Consider the following 25,021-nt stretch of genomic DNA (forward strand, 5'->3'; position numbering starts at 1 on the left):
CATTATGTAAAATAAAAAAATGTTAATGGAATATTTTCCCTTTTTAAATTGGATTAGATTAAAACTAAATCTCAATCGGCTACTATTAAACGAGAAAATTTTCCTTAAAGCTGGCGAAGCCGCCCAGCTTCGCACGGGGTCAATACTGCTACATAGTAACTATACTACAGAATGTCATTATAAACGAATTCATAGCTTTTTGTTATTAAACGTATCTTCGTATAAACTTCGTAATAGAAATATATAAACTAAGGTTAAGGATTAATGCTGTATTTCTTAAAATCCCTCCATAAATAACACTATTTCTCGTACAAATAAACTAAAGGACAAAAAATAGTAATTGTGAGTTATACCTATATATCCACAGCAGCCTGTAAATTCCCACTGCTGGGCTAAAGGCCTCCTCTCCCTTTGAGGAGAAGGTTTGGAACATATTCCACCACGCTGTTCCAATGCGGGTTGGTGCGGAAATTTGTCACATGCAGGTTTCCCCACGATGTTTTCCTTCACCGCTAAGCACGAGATGAATTATAAAGACAAATTAAGCACATGAATCAGCGGTGCTTGCCTGGGTTTGAACCCGCAATCATCTGTTAAGATGCGCGCGTTCTAACTTATGGGCCATCTCGTACCTATATTATATGCCATCGCGTAAATTTTTGAAGAGCTTTTTAAGGTGTACAATACAGTAGTACATTAGTTTGATATATCTTGTAGGGTTAAGCCAGCGATTGTAATGTAAGCACACAGATAATCTGTTAAATCACATCAAAAATGTTTTTGTGTGTCTCTACTATATATATCGAATCGATCAATCATATATATTGATTGATCGCAGCAGAGATGGCCCAGTGGTGAGAACAAACCCAGGAAGCACCCTTATTTATATATATATATACATAAATATGTCCTTAATTTGTATTTATAATTCAACTTGTGCTTGGCGATGAAGGAAAACATCGTGAGGAAACCTGCATGTGTCTAATTTCATCGAAATTCTGCCACATGTGCGTTCTACCAGCCCACATTGGAGCAGCGTGGTGTAATATGTTCTAAGCCCTCAAAGTTTTACATTTGTATGTGTCAAAAAAATGTTAGTTCCTTGTAGTTACCTTTTCCCAAAGACCGTATTTATATTATTGGCACCATAAAACCGTAAAAAGCCAATAGTAAATTATAATTACAGGACTGAGTGATAAAGGACATGAGTTTCCAATTTGTGTCATGTGAAATAACAATAGGTGTAAAATAAATTAAGGCAATTAATAAACACGAAATTAACATCATTTATTGAAAAACATTATTTACATTTAGCATACTTTGTGAATTATATTTTGTCATTGTACTTTGGATGCCATTTTTAATTCTGTAGACATTTTTTTACAAACTCCATACAATATACTAATATGACATATATGTAACATTGCACTAGTTATATCAGTACTTGGATAAGTATTCCAACAGAATTCTATAAGAGCTAATATTAAAAATCTGATAATTATAGTATAATTGGTACACCATAACAGATATGGTAATGTATGGAAATACCATGAATAGAATTGATAATGTAAACTACGAGCACATACAATGCCTATAAAATTTACTAAAAACATTGGAAGGACAAACAATTGAGATAAAATGTCAAAGTTTATGCTGTAAGCCTTTTCACTCTCGTTATTAACAATCTTCTTTGCTGTCTTATTTCCACTTTTTTGTGAAGACTTCTGAAGCATCATTTCAAATGAATTTATAAATTGTTCTTGTTCCTTAGAAAGCTTTTCTTCTTTGTCAATATTTGAATTAAGCTTCATTTTAATGTCTTTTTTCAACTTAGACTTTCTTTCCTTATTTTTTGCCTCAATTTGTGGTTGAACTTGTTTTTGTACAAATTTCAAACGGCAATAACTTTGAAAATACTTAATACACATGGGCAAACATATTAACAAAAGCATGATATGTATGGACAACAGTGTCAGATGAAAATAGACACTTTCAAATAATTTAATATCTAAAAATCTATAATTAACCGTCCATGTGTGATTAAATACTCGACCCAAGTCAAAACTACCTTTGATATAAGCTACAGGATTCACTACTAAGAATGGCAGTCCTAAAACTAATTGTATCATACCACATATAAATAATTGTTTAATGGTATCCTTGAGTCCGAGGTTTATTAAATAAAAGAAAAATAAAGCAGGGGCATACAAAAGAATGTTCATCTTTATTGATACTGCCAAACTGTAAAAAATACTACCTAAATACCACTTTGAATCAAGAAAGAAATTCATAGACATATATAGGAAAAGAACAGCTACGGGGTCATTGAACATACGCAGAATGTGAATAGAATGGATCCTATACGAAGTTAATATTGTAATAGCAAGAACATATGGAGGCACTTTCTTAGTTTTGATGTAAATTCTAAGAACTAAACTAAGTAATAATATATAGACCCCTATGAAAATGTACTGAGCTAGTTTTATGTTATGACCTTTATCTGTAAGAAAATAAAATAAAGAATATATATAGACGAAACCTGCTGGATAAACTAATGGGCCAGTGTCTCCTCGAAGTTTGCTGTAATCAAGTGTTCCATTTAAAAATCCTTCGCACTCTTGCATATACGCTTTCCAATCTATTTCTGTATAAGGCACTCTTTCTACTATTAGTACATTAAGGATTAACTCGGCCACTATTATAAGAAAAGCCATTAAAGGCAATTGCGCCGGATTCACCACTAATCCTTTTAAATAATTCCATGTAAAAAGTTTTTTAAGTTCATGATTAATCTCTTGTAATCTATTTCGGCTGCCCATTTTGTAAGATTCTTCTATGAAATGAGTGTCGTTCTTCTTTTAAAACTAATTATTGCCTTCGGATTTTGATATCTATTATTAAAAGCTATTTCTATTTTAGGATCAGGTCACCAAACCCAGACACTCAGTCACATTTTAGAAGCTAACAGCTGCATGATTATTTTCTAACTTCTAAGACAATTTAAAATAATAATTTTGACAACCACGTCAGTGTCAGATATACTATCTACACTAAAGATACATTCATTTCATTTCATTTTTGACTTTTTTTCCTCAAAAATACCTTAAAAACTAAAAAAAACTCATTATGAAACTTGGCCTGCAGATTATTTTAAAAACATAACCGTTTTCTTAGCTTTTCAGAAATGTATAAAAAGAAGGAAATTATTTCAAATCAATCGAAATAAAATCACCAGAAAGGACGTTGGCGGACATTCGTATTCAAACATGAACGAATTCGTACTAAAGGTCGCTCTTTAAAATTCTCACGAAATTAACTAAAAATAAATACCAATGAAAAAAACTTACTTACATCAAAAACATATGTCTATGTCTCGCATTTTTAAATTTGGACCGATAATTATTGTTTAAATATTGGCAAATATTATTGGTGTTTAATGGTTTTTATAAAACAAAAGAAAATAATAGATTTTAATTGATCATTTTTTTAAATACATTTTTGAAGATGTATTTCTGACAAATTTTGAAAAAAAGCTAAAAAACGTGATAACTCAAAAATGGTTCACTTTTGGATGATGCATATGGGGGTTAAAATTATTGCAAATAGTCACCCCTATCACCTCCTTACGGATATACGTCGAGTTACCAATAACCCTGTATAATATTAACTACGATAACACAATATAAAAACACGTCACGCATATTTAAACATAAAAGCACGCTTGCACACATTTGATTCTCATCTCTTAATATTATCATTCAGCATTATACTTGGGAACTTTGACTTTATTTTTTTTTTTTTTTTTTTTTTATTTTTTTTTTTTTATGGAATAGGTGGCAAACGAGCAGGAGGCTCACCTGATGGAAAGTGACTACCACCGCCCATGGACATCTGCAACACCAGGGGGCTTGCAGGTGCGTTGCCGGCCTTTGAGAAAGGAGTAGGCTCTTTTCTTGAAGGTTCCCATGTCGTATCGGTTCGGAAAAACCGCCGGCGACAACTGGTTCCACAGAGTGGTTGTGCGAGGCAGAAAATGTCTAAGAAATCGCGCTGTTGTGGATTTTCGGACATCAAGATGGTGCGGGTGAAACTTAGAATTTTGACGAGATGTCCGAAGGTGAAATTCAGCAGCCGGGATTAATCCGAACAATTCCTCGGAACATTCCCCGTGAAAAATTCGGTAGAAGATGCAGAGTGATCCAACATCTCTACGCAAAGCCAAAGGATCAAGGAGATCGGAAAGGGCTTGATCGTCGATAATTCGAGCCGCTCTACGTTGGATGCGGTCAAATGGAAGGAGCTGGTACTGGGGAGCACCCGCCCAGAGGTGAGAGCAGTACTCCATGTGAGGCCGAATTTGCGCCTTGTAAAGTTTTAGGCGATGGGCCGACGTGAAGTACTGTCTCGCCTTGCTGAGCACACCGAGCTTCTTTGAAGCCAATTTGGCTTTGCCTTCCAATTGACCGCGGAACTGAACGAGGCTCGAAATATCAACGCCAAGTATTCCGATACTACCTGTAGCGGCTATCGGGATGTTCTCAAATCGTGGAGATACGACAAATGGTGTTTTTTTAGCGGTTAACGCGCAAACTTGCGTCTTTTTGGGGTTGAAATGGACTAAATTTAGCCGGCCCCAGTTCGAGACTTCGTTTAACGAAGACTCGATTTCAGACACAAGTTTGTTCCGGTTTTCTTCGACGTTTTCCCGAGAAATATTAGCGCGGCCGGTGTATAAGGTGTCAACGGTACTGTCGTCTGCATAGCAATGAATGTTCCCGATTTGCAACAAATCATTGATATGCAGAAGAAACAGAGTGGGTGATAGGACGCAGCCTTGTGGAACACCAGCATTGACGAATTTTAAGTCAGAGCATGCACCGTCGACAACGACCTTGATGCTCCGATCTGCCAAAAAGCTGGTAATCCAATTGCATAATTTCCCGGGAAGCCCATAAGAAGGAAGCTTCGAAAGAAGCGCTTTGTGCCATACGCGATCGAAGGCCTTCGCTATGTCCAAGCTGGCTGCTAATGCCTCCCCCTTGCTCTCAACTGCTTCAGCCCACCTGTGAGTAAGGTAAACTAGAAGATCACCGGCTGAGCGACCCCGACGGAAACCGTACTGGCGGTCACTAATCAGCTGATTCTCCTCTAGGTACCGCAGGAGCTGGCAGTTAATAAGGGACTCCATTATCTTGGAGAGCAAGGAGGTGATGGCTATAGGCCTATAATTGGACGGATCTGAGCGGTTGCCTTTTTTAGGGATCGGATGCACCAAAACAGTCTTCCAGGAGTTCGGGACGACGCCTAATGCGTAGGATTGCCGGAAAAGACGCGTTAAGACCGGTGCCAACTCGGGAGCACATGTCCGTAGCACGATTGGAGGGATGCCATCGGGTCCACTCGACTTGTGAATGTCCAAGGAAAGAAGTGCTTTCCGAACTGCACTTTGCCGAAATTTAACCTCCGGCATCGTCGTATCACATCGCGGGATTGATGGAGGTGACTTTCCTTGGTCATCCAGAGTCGAGTTCGACGCGAAGAGAGACCCTAAAAGATCGGCCTTCTCCTTCGCGGTATGGGCCAATGACTCACCGTCCCTGTGCAAAGACGGAAAAGAAGGCTGACAGAAATTCCCTAGGACAGCCTTAGCGAGAGACCAGAACGCACGTGTTCCTGATGGGAAGCGCACCAGTCTCTCGCCAATTCTGCCAATGTACTTCGACTTCGCCTCAGCTATCACGTTTTTGAATTATTATTATATTAAAACTATTAAGAGCTTCGGAGAAAGAAGGATGACTGTACAGATAATTGTATAGTTTTTAAGGGGCTAGAATTGGGTTTCTAACATTGTGCTGTGAAATGTTTAGAGACTAACTATATTGAACCATGAGTAGGTTATGATTTTAAAAGATTAGGAAGTCAGGAGCAGAGATGCATATAGTTCAGGATTAGAACGCGTGCATCTTAACCGATGATTATGGTTTCAAACCCAGGCAAGCACCACTGTATTTTCATGTGCTTAATTTATGTTTAGAATTCATCTCGTGCTCGGTGGTGAAGGAAAAAATCGTGAGGAAATCTTCATATGACTAATTTCACCAAAATTTTGCCACATGTGTGCCAACCCAAATTGGAGAGGCGTGGTGGAATGAGGTCCAAATCTTCTCCTCAAAGAGAGAGGAGGCATTAGCCCAGCAGTGGAAAATTTACAGGCTGTTAATATTGTTGGCGGACGAGAGAAGAGGCCAATTCCCAGTACATTGAGTTGTGTTGAATAGGATAATCGAAGAGTATAGGTTTACATAAAATATTTATTTTCAAAGAAAAACCTACAAATATGTAGTTATTTTTCTTTGGGGAGAAACATATGAAGATTAATTTATTAAGATATATACGAAATATAATAAGATATATTCCTTATGGTCATCGATTTAAGTGAAAACTTAAGTAAATATAGTGTTATCTTATTTTATTTTAATTGAAATTATAAATTTTCATTTCTTATCCAATGAGCTATCGTTAATATATATAAAGCCTTATATCACGATTTTCAATTTGTTGACCAAACTATTAACCTGAAACACTTCGCTTTGTGGGTCATGGTATCAGAATAAAGCAATAAATGTTAATTACACTTCACATACGTTTAACTTTCGTGTAATCTATTCACCAGTTTAACACTAAGAAGCAAAGCATTAAAACCTTTTGATAGCAAGTGATAAAATAAACTTGATAAGGATTTCAGAAAAGGATAATTTTATTGAGCAAAGTAAATAATGTTATCATGTGCTGCTAAAACACCAAAACATTTAAACGTTGATTCTTACTATGATTTAGTCATTCGGTCTAAATTATTGACAACATAATAACAAAATGAAATGTCAAGTTTTTTGTGATGTATTGTTACTTTTTGCTTGTGCAGTTGTAATTAGCGCTGATAAAACAATAAGTAAGTAATTTGTTCTAACTTATTCATTCATACGCGGATGAAAGATTAAATAAATTTTATTCATTTCTATATAATTATGTCGATATTATATTACATGATATTTAAAAAATTTCTTTTGATTAGAAAATTCTCTTGAAGAACAAATACTGACACTTTTTAAGAAATGGCGAAAAGGAAGATTGCATACGGAATTGTTTCAACTGCCATCGTTAAAGTCTATTAATATAGAAAAAATTCAAGAAAGTTACTATGAGGAAACAGGCATCAAGTAAGATATACATATGTGATATTTACAATATAAGTAATAAATTCAGTATAGATATAATTCTAACAGTATAAAGTTTTATTGTTTTCAATTTAACGGACATACAAGTTTATCTGTATGATGTAGGTGAGGATAACTATATATACTATAAAGGTATCTAATGCCTTTTCCAATCGAAGATAGGAATGAATAGTCGTACCTAAAATTTACATGTTCCATACGATTTTGTTAACCGATTTGTTAGGTATAGGTTATACATAGCATCTGAAATAATATATTGTCTTTTTTTTTTTTTTTATGGTATAGGTGGCAAACGAGCAGGAGGCTCACCTGATGGAAAGTGACTACCACCGCCCATGGACATCTGCAACACCAGGGGGCTTGCAGGTGCGTTGCCGGCCTTTGAGAAAGGAGTAGGCTCTTTTCTTGAAGGTTCCCATGTCGTATCGGTTCGGAAAAACCGCCGGCGACAGCTGGTTCCACAGAGTGGTTGTGCGAGGCAGAAAATGTCTAAGAAATCGCGCTGTTGTGGATTTTCGGACATCAAGATGGTGCGGGTGAAACTTAGAATTTTGACGAGATGTCCGAAGGTGAAATTCAGCAGCCGGGATTAATCCGAACAATTCCTCGGAACATTCCCCGTGAAAAATTCGGTAGAAGATGCAGAGTGATCCAACATCTCTACGCAAAGCCAAAGGATCAAGGAGATCGGAAAGGGCTTGATCGTCGATAATTCGAGCCGCTCTACGTTGGATGCGGTCAAATGGAAGGAGCTGGTACTGGGGAGCACCCGCCCAGAGGTGAGAGCAGTACTCCATGTGAGGCCGAATTTGCGCCTTGTAAAGTTTTAGGCGATGGGCCGACGTGAAGTACTGTCTCGCCTTGCTGAGCACACCGAGCTTCTTTGAAGCCAATTTGGCTTTGCCTTCCAATTGACCGCGGAACTGAACGAGGCTCGAAATATCAACGCCAAGTATTCCGATACTACCTGTAGCGGCTATCGGGATGTTCTCAAATCGTGGAGATACGACAAATGGTGTTTTTTTAGCGGTTAACGCGCAAACTTGCGTCTTTTTGGGGTTGAAATGGACTAAATTTAGCCGGCCCCAGTTCGAGACTTCGTTTAACGAAGACTCGATTTCAGACACAAGTTTGTTCCGGTTTTCTTCGATGTCTATGTTGATATCTTGTTGCCTTTGATTAGTTGAATGTTAAAAAAGGGACCAAGGATGCAGGAGGACAGAAGAATTATTATCAGTAAATAGTAACTAAACAAGATCAATACTAAATCATTAAGCAGTTGTCGCATTAAATCATAGTCAAATCTAGTGATTTGTTTTTACAAAGGTTCTGAAAGTTCTATTAGTAATGTACTTAAATGTGCAGAAATAAGCTGATCTCCCGTCTGGACCCATTTCATATATAAATATATATTGATACATATACTCTCTCCCGAATAAAAAAGTAATATTCAAATCGCCTCATTATTGATGGAGTTCAAGTAACAAAGAAGAAATACAACTGATAACCTCCATCTTTTAAAGTCGGTTAAAAAGCAAATAAGCAAGCAAATAAGAGTTTCGAAATAAAAACTCTTTGAATTCTTTAGCTTAGGTTTTAAATATTTAATATTATTCAAATTCTATTAACGCAAAACAAATTTAATTGAAAAAATAACTTTCGTCTTTACTACAGAATAATATTTTCAATCGGAGAAATGAAGTTGACGGGACTTGATAATTTTTCTGTTGATGCACTGGATATAAAACGTACACAGAATGCTTTAAACATTTCTGCCACAATTCGAGTTCCAACTCTGACCCTTAATTCAGGTAGGCAATGAATATTTTAAAATTGTATAAACATTTTTTTTACAATATTTATTATAACTTACCTATAGTATCCTTGAGCTTTTTTATATTATTTTTATTAATTTAGATACTTATACACTGGTTGGACGTGCATACTACGTATATTCATTAAAAGGAAAGGGTGCAATGAGGTAAGACTTACAACCTATAAAAGTATTTAATCAATATTTGTGTATTTAGAATTGCAATTTGCACTGTACTTTCTTTGGAGGTTTTCATGCAGTGTGAGGTTGTATATTATGTTTTTTTATTTATTTTAGGATCATATCACGAAATAATGTGGTTTCAATCAATATTGTCTTTAATAATGTCGATGATATTCATACTTCAGTGTCAGATTTTTCACTTAAATACAGCATCAGCGTGGTTGAAGTAAGTAGAACGCCGTAGTATTTCCACTACATAATTGAAATGTTAATTTATAATATAACTTAAAAAAACAAAATCTTCAAATTGACAAAATAATGACAAAAAACAAAAACAAAACGAAAAAATTTACCACTTGTGCTTTTTGTTAGTTATCACTACTAAAAGTGTTTTAATCTTTTAGGGTAATTTAGAGAACAGCTCTTGGCCTATAAACAGTGTTCTCAATAATGAAGGTGTTAACATATTGAAGAGTTATCGCGAATACATTAATGAGATGGTGAGAAAATACGTTGTGGTAAATGCTAATGAGTATTTTTCTCGCGTCACATTTAAAGACTTTTTAAATACTATTACTGATATTGGTGTCAATTCTTATGTGGTAGAATAAATTGAGTAAGAATGTAAATATCGCAGTTTAATTGTGTAAGTAAAAAAAAACAAAGAATTTATAACAAATACAAAAAAAAAGTATACATGTATTGATTACCTTATTTACACTATGTTTCATTAGGTTGCCCGTTTTCTAATAAGTATACCTATTAGACATTAAGATATTCAGCTTCTAACCAAATAAAGTAAATATCAATTTATTCAATCATAATTATCAAACAAATAATTTTAGATAAAAACGATGTATTGAAAAGTTTCTAGAAGGAATAACTTTACATTTGCATTTTTTTTATTAGTTGGTACAGTTACTTTTAATTATGCATGTCTGTCTGATACGTTTTGATGAATTTTTTTATGAAAATCCTTGAACTCAAAGAAGGAAGTACATCTTTATTTATATTCGGCTAAACCTACGGCTCCTTTAATTGTCTAATTGTATAATCAAATGTTTCTACGCTAATTAAAATATATGATATATATAATTATAATATATGGTAACATTGAGTTATTTTACTTGCCAATTGTCATTGTCAATTAACAAACAACGACAGCCAGCATAGTGTTAAACTTAGCTGTAATTTTTGAATAACATAAACTGAAGACTTCAATAGCGAAGGTTTAGACTAGATTTTTTATAAGTTATTGGAATATGAGATAACGATCAACCTTACAACACCGGGAATTTGTGAAATTCTAAATATGGCTGGAAATTTTTGGCAAAGTTCACATCATCAACAATGGATACTGGATAAACAAGACCTAGTTCGAGATCGTCAACTTGATCTAGCAAAGCTATCGGAGGAAGAATATCAAAAAATATTTAACTTCTTCGCGAGTATTATACAAGTACTGGGCGAGCAATTAAAATTACGACAGCAAGTAATTGCTACTGCAACTGTGTATTTCAAGCGCTTCTACGCAAGGAACTCGTTAAAATGTATAGATCCATTACTTTTAGCTCCGACGTGTGTGTTTCTTGCATCTAAAGTCGAGGAATTTGGTGTTATATCAAATTCGCGACTTATTACGACATGCCAAACTGTAATTAAGAATAAATTCAGCTATGCATATGGACAGCAGGAATTTCCATACAGAACTAATCATATACTTGAATGTGAATTCTATTTACTGGAGAATTTAGATTGTTGCCTTATTGTTTATCAACCATATAGACCTCTTTTACTCTTTGTACAAGATATAGGACAAGATGACCAACTCCTTACTTATGCCTGGAGAATTGTTAATGATTCTCTGAGAACTGATGTTAGCTTATTGTACCCTCCATACCAGGTAATTGTGTAAAAAAAGTGATATAATTATATTAATTATTTATTTTTCAAGTGATTAGAGTCTTATAATCTTATACAATAATTCTTCTTATATCATTTATTTTAGATTGCAATTGGGGCTCTACACATAGCATGTGTTATGCTCGGAAAGGAGAACTTGAAACCCTGGTTTGCTGAATTAAATGTTGATATGGATAAAGTAAGAAATTGACATTCTTAATTTGAGATATATTGGTACCTAGAAAATGTACTTTTAAATGGGTTTTTTATGTTTCAGATACAAGAAATAGTCAGATCAATAATTAATTTATATGAAATGTGGAAGAGTTATGATGAGAAAAAGGAAATTCAAAGTCTTTTAGGAAAAATGCCAAAGCCTTGTCCAGCTCCCCAAAGATAATACTATTTAATGAAATCAATTATTTTTATTGTGTCTGTATTACTTACTTGATAAAGAATTAAGTATTTCATAAATGTGACTTATTTATCCTATATTAAAATTTATACTACTAGTATTTTCCATGAAAATAATATTTTATTTAAAAGGAATTGGTGACCCATAATCACAATTCTCAATAATACATGCATCCATAACTTGTTAGAAAACTTGGAAAACATTATTTAATATATTTAAGAGGGAAATCATTATCAAAAATTGTCTTTAGAATGAAAATATATAAATAAACATATTTATATTTATGAGAATTTGATATATAACATTTAATAACAAAAACTGTTAAGTATATATTGTTTATAAGTGCATAAGTATTTTCAAATTGACAGCTTTAAATAATCTACATATAATATAAATAATAATAAATAAATTTGAGACAGCATCACATACTTTACTCTGATCCCAAAGTAAATAGCTGAAGCACTTGTGTTATGGAAATCAGAAGTAACGACGTTACCACAAACCCAAGACAACATAGAAAACTAATTGTAATCTACATCGACTCGGTCGGGAATCGAACCCGGGACCTCAGAGTAGCGTACCCATGAAAACTGGTGTACACACCACTCGACCATGGAGGTCGTCATAATATGAATAGATCTATTCACTCATGAAGGCAAGCCTCTCCAAACAAAAATATTTAATTTTCAAAAATATATATATAATCTCATTTGAATTAGAAACTGCATTGCACTGCAGAACATGAACCTTACTGTCGTCGTAACTCAACCTAACTTACTTAATAAATATATTTAGTAAAAACATTGATATGTCATTAAAAGTTATGGTGATTTTTTATATTAAAAATCTTATACCTCGTGTGCGTTTATTAATGTATCGATTGTCTCCTTTCCTTTAACCGTATAACTGCTTATTGTATAACTGATACAATCATAACACTCTACTCGTATTCACACCATAACATTTTACCTTATAATACAGAACAGTGTCCATGATTTGTAACTTTTTGAGATACCACTTTATATTTATTACTGATTTAAATATCGTCGTTCCTCCTGCCATTCGCTTTGTGTTTTTTTTTATATTTTTCGTTTGTTACACCATTTTAATCGTTATTTCAATACGCACGAACTGTCAAAACTGTTTTTTCATTACTTCTATAGTTTAAAAGTTTACAAATTTAACTATGCGATATTCATACATCGAAATTTCCATATATTGAAATATCCATATATTAAAGCGGCACAGCAATCAAAAAATATGAAAAAAAACATATGGACTTTTACAGGAGCAACAACGATATGGGATACAGTAGCGCTCCGTTGTTAAGCTAATACTAGGGCTTACCTTTCTTCTTACTTTTATTTTTTTGTTTATACTTCTTAATTACTACTCAAGTCCTAAGCTTACTAAAGTTCGTCCTTTTGATAAATTAAAATAATAGAGTTACGCATCTGTAATTTATTTATAATCCTATAAATAAACAAACATTGAAATTGTGTCTGTACTTATACATTTTACTATTTACCTGATGGTAGGCTTTGAGCAAGCCCGTCAGGACTGGTGCTAACCACTCATCAAATATTTTATCACCAAACAGCAATATTTATCTATGTTGTGTTCCGATGAAAAGAGTGCCAGTATTTATACAAGGAACATAACAGTCCCATAGTTAGTTTCCAAGGTTGGTGGCATATTAGCAAAGCAAATCCAAAATCTATTAGGACCGAACTTTTTCTATTACCACTGTCCAGTGTAATTGTTAAAATGTATAATTATAACTATAATATTTCTACCTCCCCAGGCTCTTTTTCAACGTTCTGAGAATCGAAGTCATCATATATATGCAGCATTTATATTTACATACAACCATATTGTTTTTATTAATTAAAATACAGACGTTGACTTTCAATATTTGTCAAAGCGATTTTTAAAGTGATCCAAATTCCACATTTACTTAGGCAAAAAAAAATTAATTCACGGTAGCATGCGTAAGCGATCCTGTGGCGCCCGCCGAAAGACGGAGAGGGTACCGCTGGTTTTTTAGTGGGTAAGCCCGGTGGACCTGGGCGCACTAGGAGTCCGGCCGGGGAGTCCCACACACCCCCGCGCTTTCCATCTCGTGGGGGAAGCGCGTAAAGCGTTTTTCCAGTGTAAAAAAAAGGCAAAAAAATATAATAATATTGGAAAAATTGTCCTAAAAACAATGTTCGTCAAGGGTACCCTAAAAGTAATCGGGACGTTTAGGTATTTAAGTTAAGCCGTAAGTTTAGTTCTATCAGTTTCATTTTGTAAGTTATACAACATTACTGAATATAGCGAAATGTTTTACGTCTACTTGTCTTTACTTTTTGGAGTTCTTGGGCAGGAGTCAATCGTTACAAGGTATGTTTTGGTATACGTTATAGTATACGTTTCATCATAATGAATATAGTACTTCATAGATTACCATTTTAGCGAAACCAGATGTGATAATTGTAAAATATATATTTATTTTTATATGGGTAGATTAATTTGTTGTTATTTTTTCTTTAATACATTTTTTTTTTAATTTTTAATGTTATATTTTTTAGTACATCGATGTTAATGGATACCCCCATCAATATTAATAATGGAAATTGTTCTTGCGGTGGATTTGATACGCCTTCTCCCGACCAGAACAGTGAACCGCTTTTGTCTCAGACCCCAATGACTGTAAAGTGCAACGACGAAGGCGCCTCAACTTGCAAAAGTCTTTGCCTTGCTTTGGCTACAGCTACAAAAGCTAAAGGGCCGGAGATTTTATGTGTCAGACTTAAAGATATTAATGAGACAAAGGTATGATTTTGGTACATAATCTTTTTATATTCTTGAAGCCATTATATCTATGAGTTTAATTGATAATATGATCTTAAGGCACATTTCTAATCGACATATTATATTTAAATCATGATAATAAATAATTTATGCATTTTCTAATCAGTCCACAATTTTTCTTCAAACAATATTTAATTTTCTTTATATTAGGAAATAATTTAAGCAGAGGTATCGCTGCCACAGGCAATCATATTCAACTCAACTCATTCATTATTAAAGTTTATGTCAAAAAGTTCTTTTGTTTTTGTAAGAATAATAATTTGAAACTCTTATTCAAGGATTCAAGTATTTTGTTATCTTTGCGTGGCAACAATCTATTTTCAAAAGAGGCATAAAATAAACTATAATATTTAGATATTTTCCACTTGAGCAAACTGAAATCCATGATTGACCGAATATATATGCACCGTTTATTTTTTTAGCTCTCTGCATTTTACAAAATTTGCGAAAGGCCGTGGTCTTACGCGGATATGACAGCAGAGGAACCTCTTTGCTGTGAAAACTCAAAGGTTAAAGTTTGTCCTTCAGTCGAAGACATCACTGTCGCTGCGATTACAGAAACGAAAGCATAGTTTGCTATTTATTATACATTAATTATTACATAATGATTAAATGAGCATTACTCTTTATATTTTAGTATTATTTTCTCCTAGATACAAAATATCTACATTATATATTTCTAGTTTAAAAATATAGTCCATATTACATAGTGATAAGTATCCATAGAGGATTTGGTTTTAAATGTACCGATCATGAAATGTATTTTGTATTTAGTTAGACCAATATCTAGTTGAAATAAAATTCCATTTAAGTTTAAAATATGGATTTATTTACAAGTTAGTACCTACAATTATCATATAAAAGTATATTGTAAATTAATCCGTTTATTTGCCAACGTTCGCATTTCTAACTCATACCCGACTGCAAAATACTGTATAATTTTGTTTAATATAAAAAATACAGCACTATTGTTTTATTTGACTCTTGTTTAGTGAACAAAATTAATGATGATGAGTTACAGAACTCGTATTGAACTAAAAGTAATTTTGTAAACTGCTACTATTTATTAAATCAATTAAGTTATAAAATTAAAATCCCATCGAAATTTATTAAAACCCGGTGCTAACGATGTCCCCTTCAACTGTTACCTTTGCTTCAAACATTACTATTACTAAAACGATTAAATAAAATATGGACAAAAAATTACTAGTTAATATTTTTGCCAACATATTTACATTAAGAAACGTAACCTAAAATGTATTTTGCTAATATTCCCAGCGTTATTTGTGGAAGCTGGAGCAAGATGACAGACAAAAACGAGGATATGATGACGTCATCTCGTAGTTGATACTACAATATTGTAAAGGCGTATGTAGTCCACATTTCAAATATGTATAACATATTATCGAACTGTGGTTCAGTCTAGAACAGTCAGTCGAGTCGATCTTCCTAATTGTGATCAGCTCGTTTATAACAACTACTAAAATAATATCATACGGAATTCATAACTATTTGTTTTAATTTTACAAAAATTTAGCTTCGCCGCTTGAAAATCTCGTATTCAGAGCTTGTGCTTTCTTGATTATAGACTTCTTTTGAGCCTCATCGAAGCGATTAACCGCCAAATCAACGTCTCGACTGAACGGGCGCCGTTCCTTTTTTTCATCGTCTTTTTCATCCTTCTGTGAATATAATATAGTATTTAAAATATAGTCACTCAAACTAAAATTTTAAATGACTAAGTTTAAATGAATGACAATTGCAATTCGCTATCGTTTAAAACGCAATTTTATAACAAATCTATAGATAAGTGTATAATAAATGTTTGTATTACAATTGAAATTACAATTATGTTACATAACTATAATAAAAAAAAATACATAAGAATTTACCAGTTTGACTTTGAAAATTATTTTGAAAACAAAAGCGTTACTATTAATAGCGATCATAAATTTACAATTTACTCTTTAATCATGTCATTTAAATCAGAAGATGGCACCTGGGGTGCCATATCTCTTCGATTATCCGATTAGGTCAAATAGAAAGCAATAGAGATAGAATATACGTGTTCAAAACAAGATTGTCACGCAGATATGGCAACATAGATCTTTCGAATGTAACCAATTAAATTATTTTACTATACAATTTTTAATTTTAAGCTGCATTTACAAAGTAAAAAAACTGCAAAACACAATGTCCAGGATACAAAAATATGAGGTGGATAAGTTTAATGTAGCATATGTCTCTGTATATTGATATTTGCTAAGATATAGAACTAAATAATATGATGTTGATTATTTGTGATATTATTAATTAAAATAAAACAACAATTAAAAGTTGGATATTACCTTCTTCTTCTTTTTCAATTTCTTTTGATGTATTTCTAAAAGGCTCTCTTCTCTTTTGTGTTTCTTTTTATGTTTTCTGTAAGAAAATGAATAAATTATTTAACACTTTAGTTAAACGAAGTATCACCTGTATGTGAATTCATATATATTGAATAAATACACTTAAATTTACCTAACGGCCTTCTCCTGTTCCTCATCTCGGCTTTCAATTTGTCTGATCCGTGCTTCTTTTTGAAGTGTTGTATTTGCATCCTCTTCTTTAGGTATACCTAAAGCTTTTCGGGCTTTATCTTCTGGAGTATCAGTCCAACTCGACCTTAACAGATTAATCTAAATTATTATTCACAGAGCTGACATTCCAGACAGAATTAGGCATTGGGCGACAAAAAAATTAGATATATAATATAATATTACAGAAAAAAAAGCATTTATAATCATTCAAAACAACAAAAAAAAGTATATGTATAACATATATTAACAGTTATACAAGTCATAAATTGTTTTGTTTTATTATCAGTAGTCACAGATGTCAAGGTTAAGGGCCGATTTTCAATGTTAAGATTTTGAAAATAAAAAATACATTATGGCTATTCACTAAGAAATTCTTAATTACAAGATTATCGCCATAGTAAATAGCACAATGATAAATGACAAACTGAAAAATGAAATTGGATCTTGTGTGAATTATAAGTATGAAAAAAGAATTGAATTCTGAATATTGCTTTAAAAGTATTTCTTACCTATCTGACATGTCGGGTCCTGCTTTCGCTCTAAAAGATCGAGCTTCCAATCCTAAATATTTAGCTTTGCCTTCAGGCAACTCTAACATCCATTGCTCACGAGACTTGATATTTGAGTTTAGCAATGAATGACCATCAAGGGTCTTGATCTTCATTTCAATAGCTCGCTCTTCTAGTCGTTGATGGGCATCAGACCACTTGTCTTCCGCACCAGCTGGCAACGGGCCGATACCATCATCATCAGAACTCTCATATTTTATGACTTCTCTGGCGACTTCACTATTCTCTGCTAAAATTTCGCGCATTTTTTCCGGTATTAACGGTCCTGTAAAAAATGTAATTGTTAAATAGAATTTCTTTTTTAAACTGCATTACATAAGTACATCACATTTTTTTACCTATATTTCGGGATTTGTTTTGTTTAGGCAAAGTAGGACCCTCAGTTACAGGGGATAAGCTTTTTTGAAAACGTCTTTCTAAATGTGGAGGTAGAGCTGGTCCACAGACATCAAGTTTCGGTACTTTATCTGGATTGTCTGTTTTAGATCGTTTTAATTTGTGCCGTAAATCAGTAGGATCAATTTCAACGTCTGATTGGGAAATGTCATCACTTAATATTTCTCCTTCTTCACTACTCTCTTTTTGATTAGTTTTTTGGGTAGAAGTTACTTCAGTTTCGGGGATTTTAGAAGGTACATCGGCTTTCACTTCTTGTATGTCAGTGGTACTACTTACCTCAACTGTGGCTGAAGACTCTTGTTTCTCTTTATCAGACTTTGAGCTCTTTCGTTTATGTTTCTTTTTATGTTTTTTCTTTTTCGTTTTCTGCAGTTCCTTTTCCAAATTTAGTAATTTGGCTCTTAGCTTTTCATCGTCAGATGAATCAATTTCACTAGATTCCTCAGATTTTTCCTTTACAATTGCAGGTATCATTTTATAATAAGAGCCAGGTTGTACTATATCAGATGCATCACTGCCTTCATTTTCTTCAATTAAAATGGGACTATCGCTTATTCTTTTTTGAGTCTCTGAAATAGTGGGTTTGTGTACTGTTGATTTTTTTGACATCATTTCTGGAGATGATGATTTCTCAATTTTAGATTTTATCTCAACTTCATCAAAACTTTTTTCTTTTCCTGTTATTATGGCTTTTACCTCATCTTTTACATTTCGCACTTTTCCTGGAGACTTACATGACCTAGATCTCGAGCGTCTATATTTGTCTCTACTACTGCTACGAATATCTCGTTGTCTAGATATCTCTCTAGGGTCAATGGCATGTCTATCTCTATGCCTCTCTGGGGTGCGTCTATTCCTACTCCTATCTCCAGAGTGCCTTCTTCTTGCAGGAGAATATCTAGAGTATCTATGTCTTTCCCTAGAGTGCCTTTCAAACCTCTCTCTTTCATCTCTCTTTCTGTCCATATCTCTGTTTAACCTGTCATCAGGTCTCCTACTCCTTCCTGAAGATCTACCAAATAAATTCTCCCTTTTGGTATCATTTTCATTTGGTCTTTTACCTTGAGTTTTTGATTGACATTTGAACCTGCCAGTTTCTGAATCACTGCTTGATTCATCTGATAACATATTGACACCTAAAAACAAAAAAGGAATTAATTAGGAATAAAAAACAAGGTATAACTTACATAATCCAATAGCTTTATTGTTTTAGATTTTATCATCTTAAACTATATTTACAATTATCTTATTCCTAGGATATTAGAACATTTTTGCAATTTTCTTTGCACTGTAACGAATTGATTTTAAAATTCCTGCAGTGGGAATGCCTTTTAATGACTGTCTCACACTAGACTGCCAAACAAGATCTTTTAAAATTTGTCTTAATATAACAGCACAATCAATGTCATAGGCTACAGCTCGGAGAACATCCTCCATGTCTTGCTGAAGTCCACCATGATTCCAAAACTTCACTATCCTTTGCTGTGGAACCATAGGTAATTGCATAAGGTGATGCAATTTAGTTTCAGGATTTATGTCTTGATGACATTGAACATCGCCTGTTGGAAAATCTACATAGGCATGGAATTGCTGTAAGATTGGCCTGTAGAGTTCTCGAAAGTTTAGTAGTTGAGGTTGAACAATGTTACGAACTTTGTTTTTGTTTTCCCCAAAAGTCATTCTAAAATCACCAGCATAGCTCAAATTAGAGATTGCAAAATAGAAGTCATACTCAGAAAAGGTTTCAGGCAGAATTAATAAAGTTGTGTGAACGGCTGAACGTAAATTTGATTGGAGAGCATTTTGAAGGTGGGAACTATTTGTTTGTTTAATAATCTCCACTGGCTTATGAAGTCTGCCTGCCAGATATAAGTCATTCCAGTCTAAGAGATCTGCAATGAGATCCTTTTGTGAGACAACACCATACTTGATAGTTACATTTTCCTCTTTGATATCCACTAAAGTATTGAAGTAAACTTTAGCACCCCAATTCTCTTGAAATCTTGCAACAAACCCTTTTCCAAGAAAACGCAGGGCTGAGTAGTGAGATGGATTCATCTCAATATTAGCGCCGTGCCATCGATATGAGTTATCTACGCAGTATATCAGATCGATCATATTATGCTTCTTTTGATTGCCTATTTGAGGTTTGACAGCTGATCCGTACGCAAAGCAGAATGTAAAATTCTGTGGGAATTTGGACAGTATTCTATAATAAAGTGGAGAAATATCCTTGACAGCACCCGCCACTTTTACCGCTGTAGATGCCATGATTAGTAACAAAATACAAGGATGTTTTGTAAGCTGACCTGTATGAATAGCAGTTTCCTATGGATTTTTGTTTATAATATACGCCAACTGAGTAATTGTTTTTTTGTTAAATACTATAGTTAGTAATGCTGAAAAGGGTCGTTTATTGGTTAGTTTTAATTCACTATGCTACGACGAATAATAACTGTGAGAAAAACACATTTTGTCAATCAATGATCAGATTAAACGTCAAAAATGAAATCACGCAACCAAAAGTAAAAGCCACAACTAGACTTATGACCATAGAGTTTAACATATACGACGAGCTATTAAGTTTTGTAATATTTTTCGTTATTAATTTTTTTTTTATTAAATTAATTTTTTTTAATAGTACTAAGCCAAAGTATTTTTTAATTTTTTTTAATACTGTTATATATTATTTATTATATTATTATTAATAGAGTGAAAAATATAGTTTTTAAAGCAATTTAGTTACATTTAGTGTTTTGAAATCAATTTTGATATCTATTTGTCTCTTTTAAAAAGACAAAAAATATGTAAGAAACAGATTAACTAGAGATATTCGCATTATTCGTTAATCTGTGAAGACATCTATAAAACGTCAATGGAACGATTGATAAATGTCAAATGTTCAAAAAATTTGTAAACTCCAGTCTTCAAGCTAAAGAAAACATTACAATACAGTGTGCTAATGTTATGTGCTAAATATTAACCGTTTTCATTGTGTATTTCAATTATATGCTCACGTCGTTACGAAATAAGTATAAGAAGTTAACTTAGAAGTTAATACCATGTCTAGTGCAGACCGCATTGATTTTGAAATGGAGGTAGAAGTAGAAAGTGCTTCATCGGGACCGCCAGTTGATTTGCCAAATCCCACATCTCCCGCACCTTCAGCTGCTGGTAATCCAAAGAGCGTCGTAGTAACTACCGCTACTTCTGGTTCCGTAACCGTCTCTCTTCATCCATTAGTTATTATGAATGTTTCTGAACACTGGACTAGGTTGAGAGCTCAAGAGGGTTCTCCACAAACTGGTGAGCTTAATAATATTAATAATTGTTAATTATTTGTGGGGATATTTCTTCATAACATGTGTTTTTTTTTAGTTATCGGAGCTCTAATTGGCAAACAAAAGGGTCGGAACATAGAAGTAATGAATTCATTTGAATTAGTTTTTAGTGTCATTGATGGCGATATAATTATAGATAGAGATTACTATAATTTAAAGGAAGAACAATGTGAGTATAAGATGTTCTTTGTGTTAAGTATTGATTATAATACATTATAAATATCAGGACTACTAAAGTTTGATACAATTGTTTATATTTTCATTAATATTTTTATGTGTTTATATATTTTTTAATATAAAGTAAAAAGTTGATGTACACAAGTTGTATTTTTAAGAATAATATGTTATTTTATGAAGATAACACATTGTTTTATATAAATTTCTTTTTTACTGTATTTTCTACAAAACATTCCTTACATAGATAGGACTTTTTAAAGGAAAGAATTCTTTTAAATATTTAAGCCATTAACAGAGTAGGCTTTACGTGATCACATAAAAATAAGGCCACCTCTCGCACCCATAAACTAAGATTAAATAGAGAATATTTTAGAATAAGTTTGATGCTATTGGAGACAATAACAGTATTGCAGTAAAATTATTTTAAAAATGCTTTAAAAGTGAAATAATATTAGGATTTGAGACAAAATATCCATTGCAAACTTTTTAGTGGCATTTTAAATCTATTTATATTTTAATCAATTTATATATGAAAAGTTTCTTAAGAAGAATTTAACTAATTGTTGTAATTAAAGAGTTGTTGATTTTTACAGATTTTGGTTTAAATATTAATATTATAAATATAATGCAAATATTTGCCTTATCAATAAACTAACTTTTTTATTTCCTTATTACTTTATGTTATGACATTTTTAACCTTATATATGTATTTCTGTGTATTGTATACTAACTTACACATGTGTTTGATACAAAGCAAATTTACATACACTCAAGTATGGTACACACATATTTAGATCTTAGATGAAGTGTTTCTTATAGAGTAGCTACAAATTAACATTTTGTACCATTACTAAATATATTACATTACTTCATTTGATGTTTGTAGTTAAGCAAGTATTCTCAGACATGGACTTTCTGGGATGGTATACTACGGGAGACACTCCAACAGAGAAGGATATAGCTGTCCACCGACAGATTTGTGATATAAATGAATGCCCAGTGATGTTGATGCTAAATCCAGCCGGCAGGAAGGGTGATGTGAGAATAATAATATATTTTCATTTATGTTAATATAGTAATTCTAAATGTAAAACTATAAAATTTTGTTTATAAAATGTATTTAAACAGTAATTTTAAATTCTTTCAGCAATTGCCAGTAGTGTTGTACGAGTCAGTAATAGATGTGGTAAATGGACGGGCTACTATGCTTCTTGCACCTCTGACATACACTTTGGCTGCTGAAGAAGCCGAGAGGATTGGTGTTGATCATGTAGCAAGAGTGTCATCAGGCGAAGCGGCACTGAATAGCTTAGGTACACAAATGATTTTACTAGTTTGTTATATGACTACTTCAGATTATCAAATTTATTCACTATACATATACAAATAGTTTTTTCTAAATACAAATGACATCTTTTAGTTGCGGAGCATCTGACAGCTCAAAGGTCAGCTATAAAGATGTTGGTTTCTCGAGTGCGTGCGGTGCTCGCGACTGTGCGGGCTATCCGCGACGGCACGCTGCCACCGCGACCGACCCTTCTAAGAGAAGCAAGAGCGCTTTCTAACAGACTTCCATTACTGACTTCTCAGCAATTCCGTACGCACTTCTACAATGTAAGTTTAATTTTATATTTTATTTTCGTAAAGCATTATATCTCTTAAGGGGGAGGAAAAAGTATCTTATATCTTATATATTTGTTATTAAACTTATTATTTTTTATGAAACAATTTGGATGAATATTCTTACGTCTGGTTCAGCTTGGAGATGATCCTATCAGAATTTCATTGGTACTTGGTACTCATAGCTCAAATTCATATATTTTTTTTATATTGGTTGATTTTATTAACTGTACTTAAGTTTATTTTATTATTTGTATTTAACAAAATACAATAAAAATAACTATTGTTTGTTTCAGCAATGTAATGATGTGGCGCTTATGACTTACCTGGGTACGATCACCAAGGGCTGTAACGCGATTAACCAACTCGTGAACAGATTCAATGTTCTGTACGACAGGCAGGGCATGGGACGTCGCATGAGGGGACTTTTCTTTTAGGGCGGACGCTAATATAAAACGTAAAGAAGTTAAATTAGGCTGTGTGTTATAGGATGTTTGGAAGATTACGTTGGTTTCAATTGTCTACATATATTTTAAATTTGGCAATATTTATTGAAATTATTTTTCCATTGTTCTATTCCTCACTCATCAGCCGTGTCACCTACAAGCTTACAAAATATTAACATTTGCACCTAAAGAACTCCTTGCTATTGAATTTTCGAGTGATGTTTGGGTTTTTTACTTCAGTAAATTTATAAAAAAAAATGTCTGTAATGTAATGCGAATATAATAAATAAATTATGTAATACAGAATAGTCTCGTAATAGAATCAGTTAATTTTAGCCGCATTATTATTTTTTTCTAAAATATAATTTTTTAATTCTATATCCGAAATAAGAAGGCGGAAAGTCGAGATTGGAATGCTCATATAATTATCCAAGTCTGACTTATTTCTTACAAATTATTATCTACTTTTGATGTTGCCAAATGGCAATTAATGTCATATCATATTAACCAAAAAATTAATGATTAAAAGGACAATATTTCTGTCCAAAAATTCTCAGAAACCGAATGTTTATCTCATACTGGACTTTATGCTAAATTTGCTAATTTAATAATACTGCCGTGGTATATCTATAATGCCGTTAACTCAATTGTGAGCTAAGAGCAAAAAACGCTGTAAAAATGTATATAACTTATCCATAATAGGACCATAAAATTATTTCCATTACAAATCAAGATATCAAAAAATTGCAAATATATGACGATAGATAGTTTTTTTTTTAATATGCCATCAAAATTTGGAACTTGGAATTCGATAAGATGTCAGTTATTGCATTTTAGTTATACCACGGCAGAATATCCGTTTTATAAAAGTAGCCGTTATTCACACTCTTTTGTATTGTTTTAATGTGAACGTATTTATTATAAGAACAAAAAGATATCCTGAAATAAGGATATTAGTACTTATTGACATCTGTCTTTTGCGCTGAATTTTGGCAATCGTGCTCGGCTTAGTAACATAAAAATTCATTCAGTTCAAGAAGAGAATGTGTGCTTATTAATTTGTTACAAAAATGCCTTTGAAAAACGTTTCAGGGTACGGTTAATAGCGCATTGGATGTATGAAATCGGTAACTGAATATGTAAATTTTTTAGATATTAAAATAATTATAAAATAAGTATGGCATTTTATTTAGACGCATTATAATTCCTTGTGTTCACAAAATTCTGGTTACTAATAATTTGAAATATTTACATATTTTCAGTTTTTGAAATTTTTTGATTTATGGCTCGTAAAATATTGTATTTTTGAAGTTTCTTTGAATGTAGAATTAAAGGGGACATAAATAGTAATAATTAAATAAATATATATTCATATAAAAATATTTGTTGTGTAGAATATACTTACCTACTAGAGCTATTAGTAATATCGCGTCGAATACTTATATCAATTTTTGTGTATCTCTAACTAAGAATGGAATAGAGATAC

At 32.9% G+C, this 25,021-nt stretch overlaps 7 protein-coding genes across 7 annotated transcripts; 4 read left to right on the plus strand and 3 right to left on the minus strand.

Annotated features, from left to right (window-relative positions):
- Nucleotides 1-1,262: 1,262 nt before the first annotated feature.
- Nucleotides 1,263-3,032, minus strand: LOC124539679 (lethal(2)neighbour of Tid protein). Its single transcript, XM_047117003.1, has one exon. The coding sequence runs from the start codon at nt 2,817-2,819 to the stop codon at nt 1,338-1,340; it is 1,482 nt and encodes a 493-aa protein (XP_046972959.1). The 5' UTR covers nt 2,820-3,032; the 3' UTR covers nt 1,263-1,337.
- Nucleotides 3,033-6,675: 3,643 nt separating this feature from the next.
- On the plus strand, nt 6,676-9,860 carry LOC124541157. Its single transcript, XM_047119017.1, has 6 exons — nt 6,676-6,949; nt 7,073-7,217; nt 8,910-9,046; nt 9,153-9,216; nt 9,346-9,457; nt 9,636-9,860. Exons 1-6 carry the CDS (start codon nt 6,874-6,876, stop codon nt 9,840-9,842), a joined length of 741 nt encoding a protein of 246 aa, XP_046974973.1. The 5' UTR covers nt 6,676-6,873; the 3' UTR covers nt 9,843-9,860.
- Nucleotides 9,861-10,354: 494 nt separating this feature from the next.
- LOC124541165 (cyclin-C) lies at nt 10,355-11,607 on the plus strand. Its single transcript, XM_047119030.1, has 3 exons — nt 10,355-11,134; nt 11,240-11,332; nt 11,411-11,607. The coding sequence occupies exons 1-3, from the start codon at nt 10,544-10,546 to the stop codon at nt 11,531-11,533; spliced, it is 807 nt and encodes a 268-aa protein (XP_046974986.1). The 5' UTR covers nt 10,355-10,543; the 3' UTR covers nt 11,534-11,607.
- A 2,188-nt stretch (nt 11,608-13,795) lies between these two features.
- Nucleotides 13,796-15,171, plus strand: LOC124536625. The gene is made up of 3 exons (XM_047113140.1): nt 13,796-13,933; nt 14,122-14,365; nt 14,827-15,171. Exons 1-3 carry the CDS (start codon nt 13,872-13,874, stop codon nt 14,974-14,976), a joined length of 456 nt encoding a protein of 151 aa, XP_046969096.1. The 5' UTR covers nt 13,796-13,871; the 3' UTR covers nt 14,977-15,171.
- Nucleotides 15,172-15,384: 213 nt separating this feature from the next.
- On the minus strand, nt 15,385-20,486 carry LOC124536595 (peptidyl-prolyl cis-trans isomerase G). The gene is made up of 6 exons (XM_047113129.1): nt 20,261-20,486; nt 17,891-19,087; nt 17,493-17,817; nt 16,925-17,068; nt 16,753-16,828; nt 15,385-16,086 (listed from the first exon to the last, which is right to left on the minus strand). The coding sequence occupies exons 2-6, from the start codon at nt 19,077-19,079 to the stop codon at nt 15,928-15,930; spliced, it is 1,893 nt and encodes a 630-aa protein (XP_046969085.1). The 5' UTR covers nt 19,080-19,087; nt 20,261-20,486; the 3' UTR covers nt 15,385-15,927.
- On the minus strand, nt 19,012-20,261 carry LOC124536611 (phosphatidate cytidylyltransferase, mitochondrial). The gene has a single exon (XM_047113130.1). The coding sequence runs from the start codon at nt 20,220-20,222 to the stop codon at nt 19,212-19,214; it is 1,011 nt and encodes a 336-aa protein (XP_046969086.1). The 5' UTR covers nt 20,223-20,261; the 3' UTR covers nt 19,012-19,211.
- Nucleotides 20,487-20,817: 331 nt separating the features above from the next.
- Nucleotides 20,818-24,710, plus strand: LOC124542692 (COP9 signalosome complex subunit 6). Its single transcript, XM_047120613.1, has 6 exons — nt 20,818-21,257; nt 21,330-21,461; nt 22,356-22,507; nt 22,617-22,782; nt 22,890-23,083; nt 23,386-24,710. Exons 1-6 carry the CDS (start codon nt 21,014-21,016, stop codon nt 23,524-23,526), a joined length of 1,029 nt encoding a protein of 342 aa, XP_046976569.1. The 5' UTR covers nt 20,818-21,013; the 3' UTR covers nt 23,527-24,710.
- Nucleotides 24,711-25,021: the final 311 nt, after the last annotated feature.

Source organism: Vanessa cardui, chromosome 2, assembly GCF_905220365.1.
Source record: "Vanessa cardui chromosome 2, ilVanCard2.1, whole genome shotgun sequence".
In the NCBI taxonomy this organism is placed as follows: domain Eukaryota; kingdom Metazoa; phylum Arthropoda; class Insecta; order Lepidoptera; family Nymphalidae; genus Vanessa; species Vanessa cardui.

Bases quoted from the DNA above. Each gene is read 5' to 3' on its own strand.
- LOC124536625 (XM_047113140.1), top strand. From the start codon at position 13,872: ATGTTTTACGTCTACTTGTCTTTACTTTTTGGAGTTCTTGGGCAGGAG. The intron at 13,934-14,121 runs GTATGTTTTGGT...TATATTTTTTAG, and splicing joins CAGGAGTCAATCGTTACAAG to TACATCGATGTTAATGGATA. The intron at 14,366-14,826 runs GTATGATTTTGG...TTATTTTTTTAG, and splicing joins AAGATATTAATGAGACAAAG to CTCTCTGCATTTTACAAAAT.
- LOC124542692 (XM_047120613.1), top strand. From the start codon at position 21,014: ATGTCTAGTGCAGACCGCATTGATTTTGAAATGGAGGTAGAAGTAGAA. The intron at 21,258-21,329 runs GTGAGCTTAATA...GTTTTTTTTTAG, and splicing joins AGAGGGTTCTCCACAAACTG to TTATCGGAGCTCTAATTGGC. The intron at 21,462-22,355 runs GTGAGTATAAGA...TGATGTTTGTAG, and splicing joins TAATTTAAAGGAAGAACAAT to TTAAGCAAGTATTCTCAGAC.
- LOC124541157 (XM_047119017.1), top strand. From the start codon at position 6,874: ATGAAATGTCAAGTTTTTTGTGATGTATTGTTACTTTTTGCTTGTGCA. The intron at 7,218-8,909 runs GTAAGATATACA...TCTTTACTACAG, and splicing joins TATGAGGAAACAGGCATCAA to AATAATATTTTCAATCGGAG. The intron at 9,047-9,152 runs GTAGGCAATGAA...TTATTAATTTAG, and splicing joins AACTCTGACCCTTAATTCAG to ATACTTATACACTGGTTGGA.
- LOC124536595 (XM_047113129.1), bottom strand. From the start codon at position 19,079: ATGTTATCAGATGAATCAAGCAGTGATTCAGAAACTGGCAGGTTCAAA. The intron at 17,069-17,492 runs GTAAGAAATACT...TAATCTGTTAAG, and splicing joins GGACCCGACATGTCAGATAG to GTCGAGTTGGACTGATACTC. The intron at 16,087-16,752 runs GTAATATCCAAC...TTATATTCACAG, and splicing joins AATTGAAAAAGAAGAAGAAG to AAGGATGAAAAAGACGATGA.
- LOC124539679 (XM_047117003.1), bottom strand. From the start codon at position 2,819: ATGGGCAGCCGAAATAGATTACAAGAGATTAATCATGAACTTAAAAAA.
- LOC124541165 (XM_047119030.1), top strand. From the start codon at position 10,544: ATGGCTGGAAATTTTTGGCAAAGTTCACATCATCAACAATGGATACTG. The intron at 11,135-11,239 runs GTAATTGTGTAA...CATTTATTTTAG, and splicing joins TATTGTACCCTCCATACCAG to ATTGCAATTGGGGCTCTACA. The intron at 11,333-11,410 runs GTAAGAAATTGA...TTTATGTTTCAG, and splicing joins TAAATGTTGATATGGATAAA to ATACAAGAAATAGTCAGATC.
- LOC124536611 (XM_047113130.1), bottom strand. From the start codon at position 20,222: ATGGCATCTACAGCGGTAAAAGTGGCGGGTGCTGTCAAGGATATTTCT.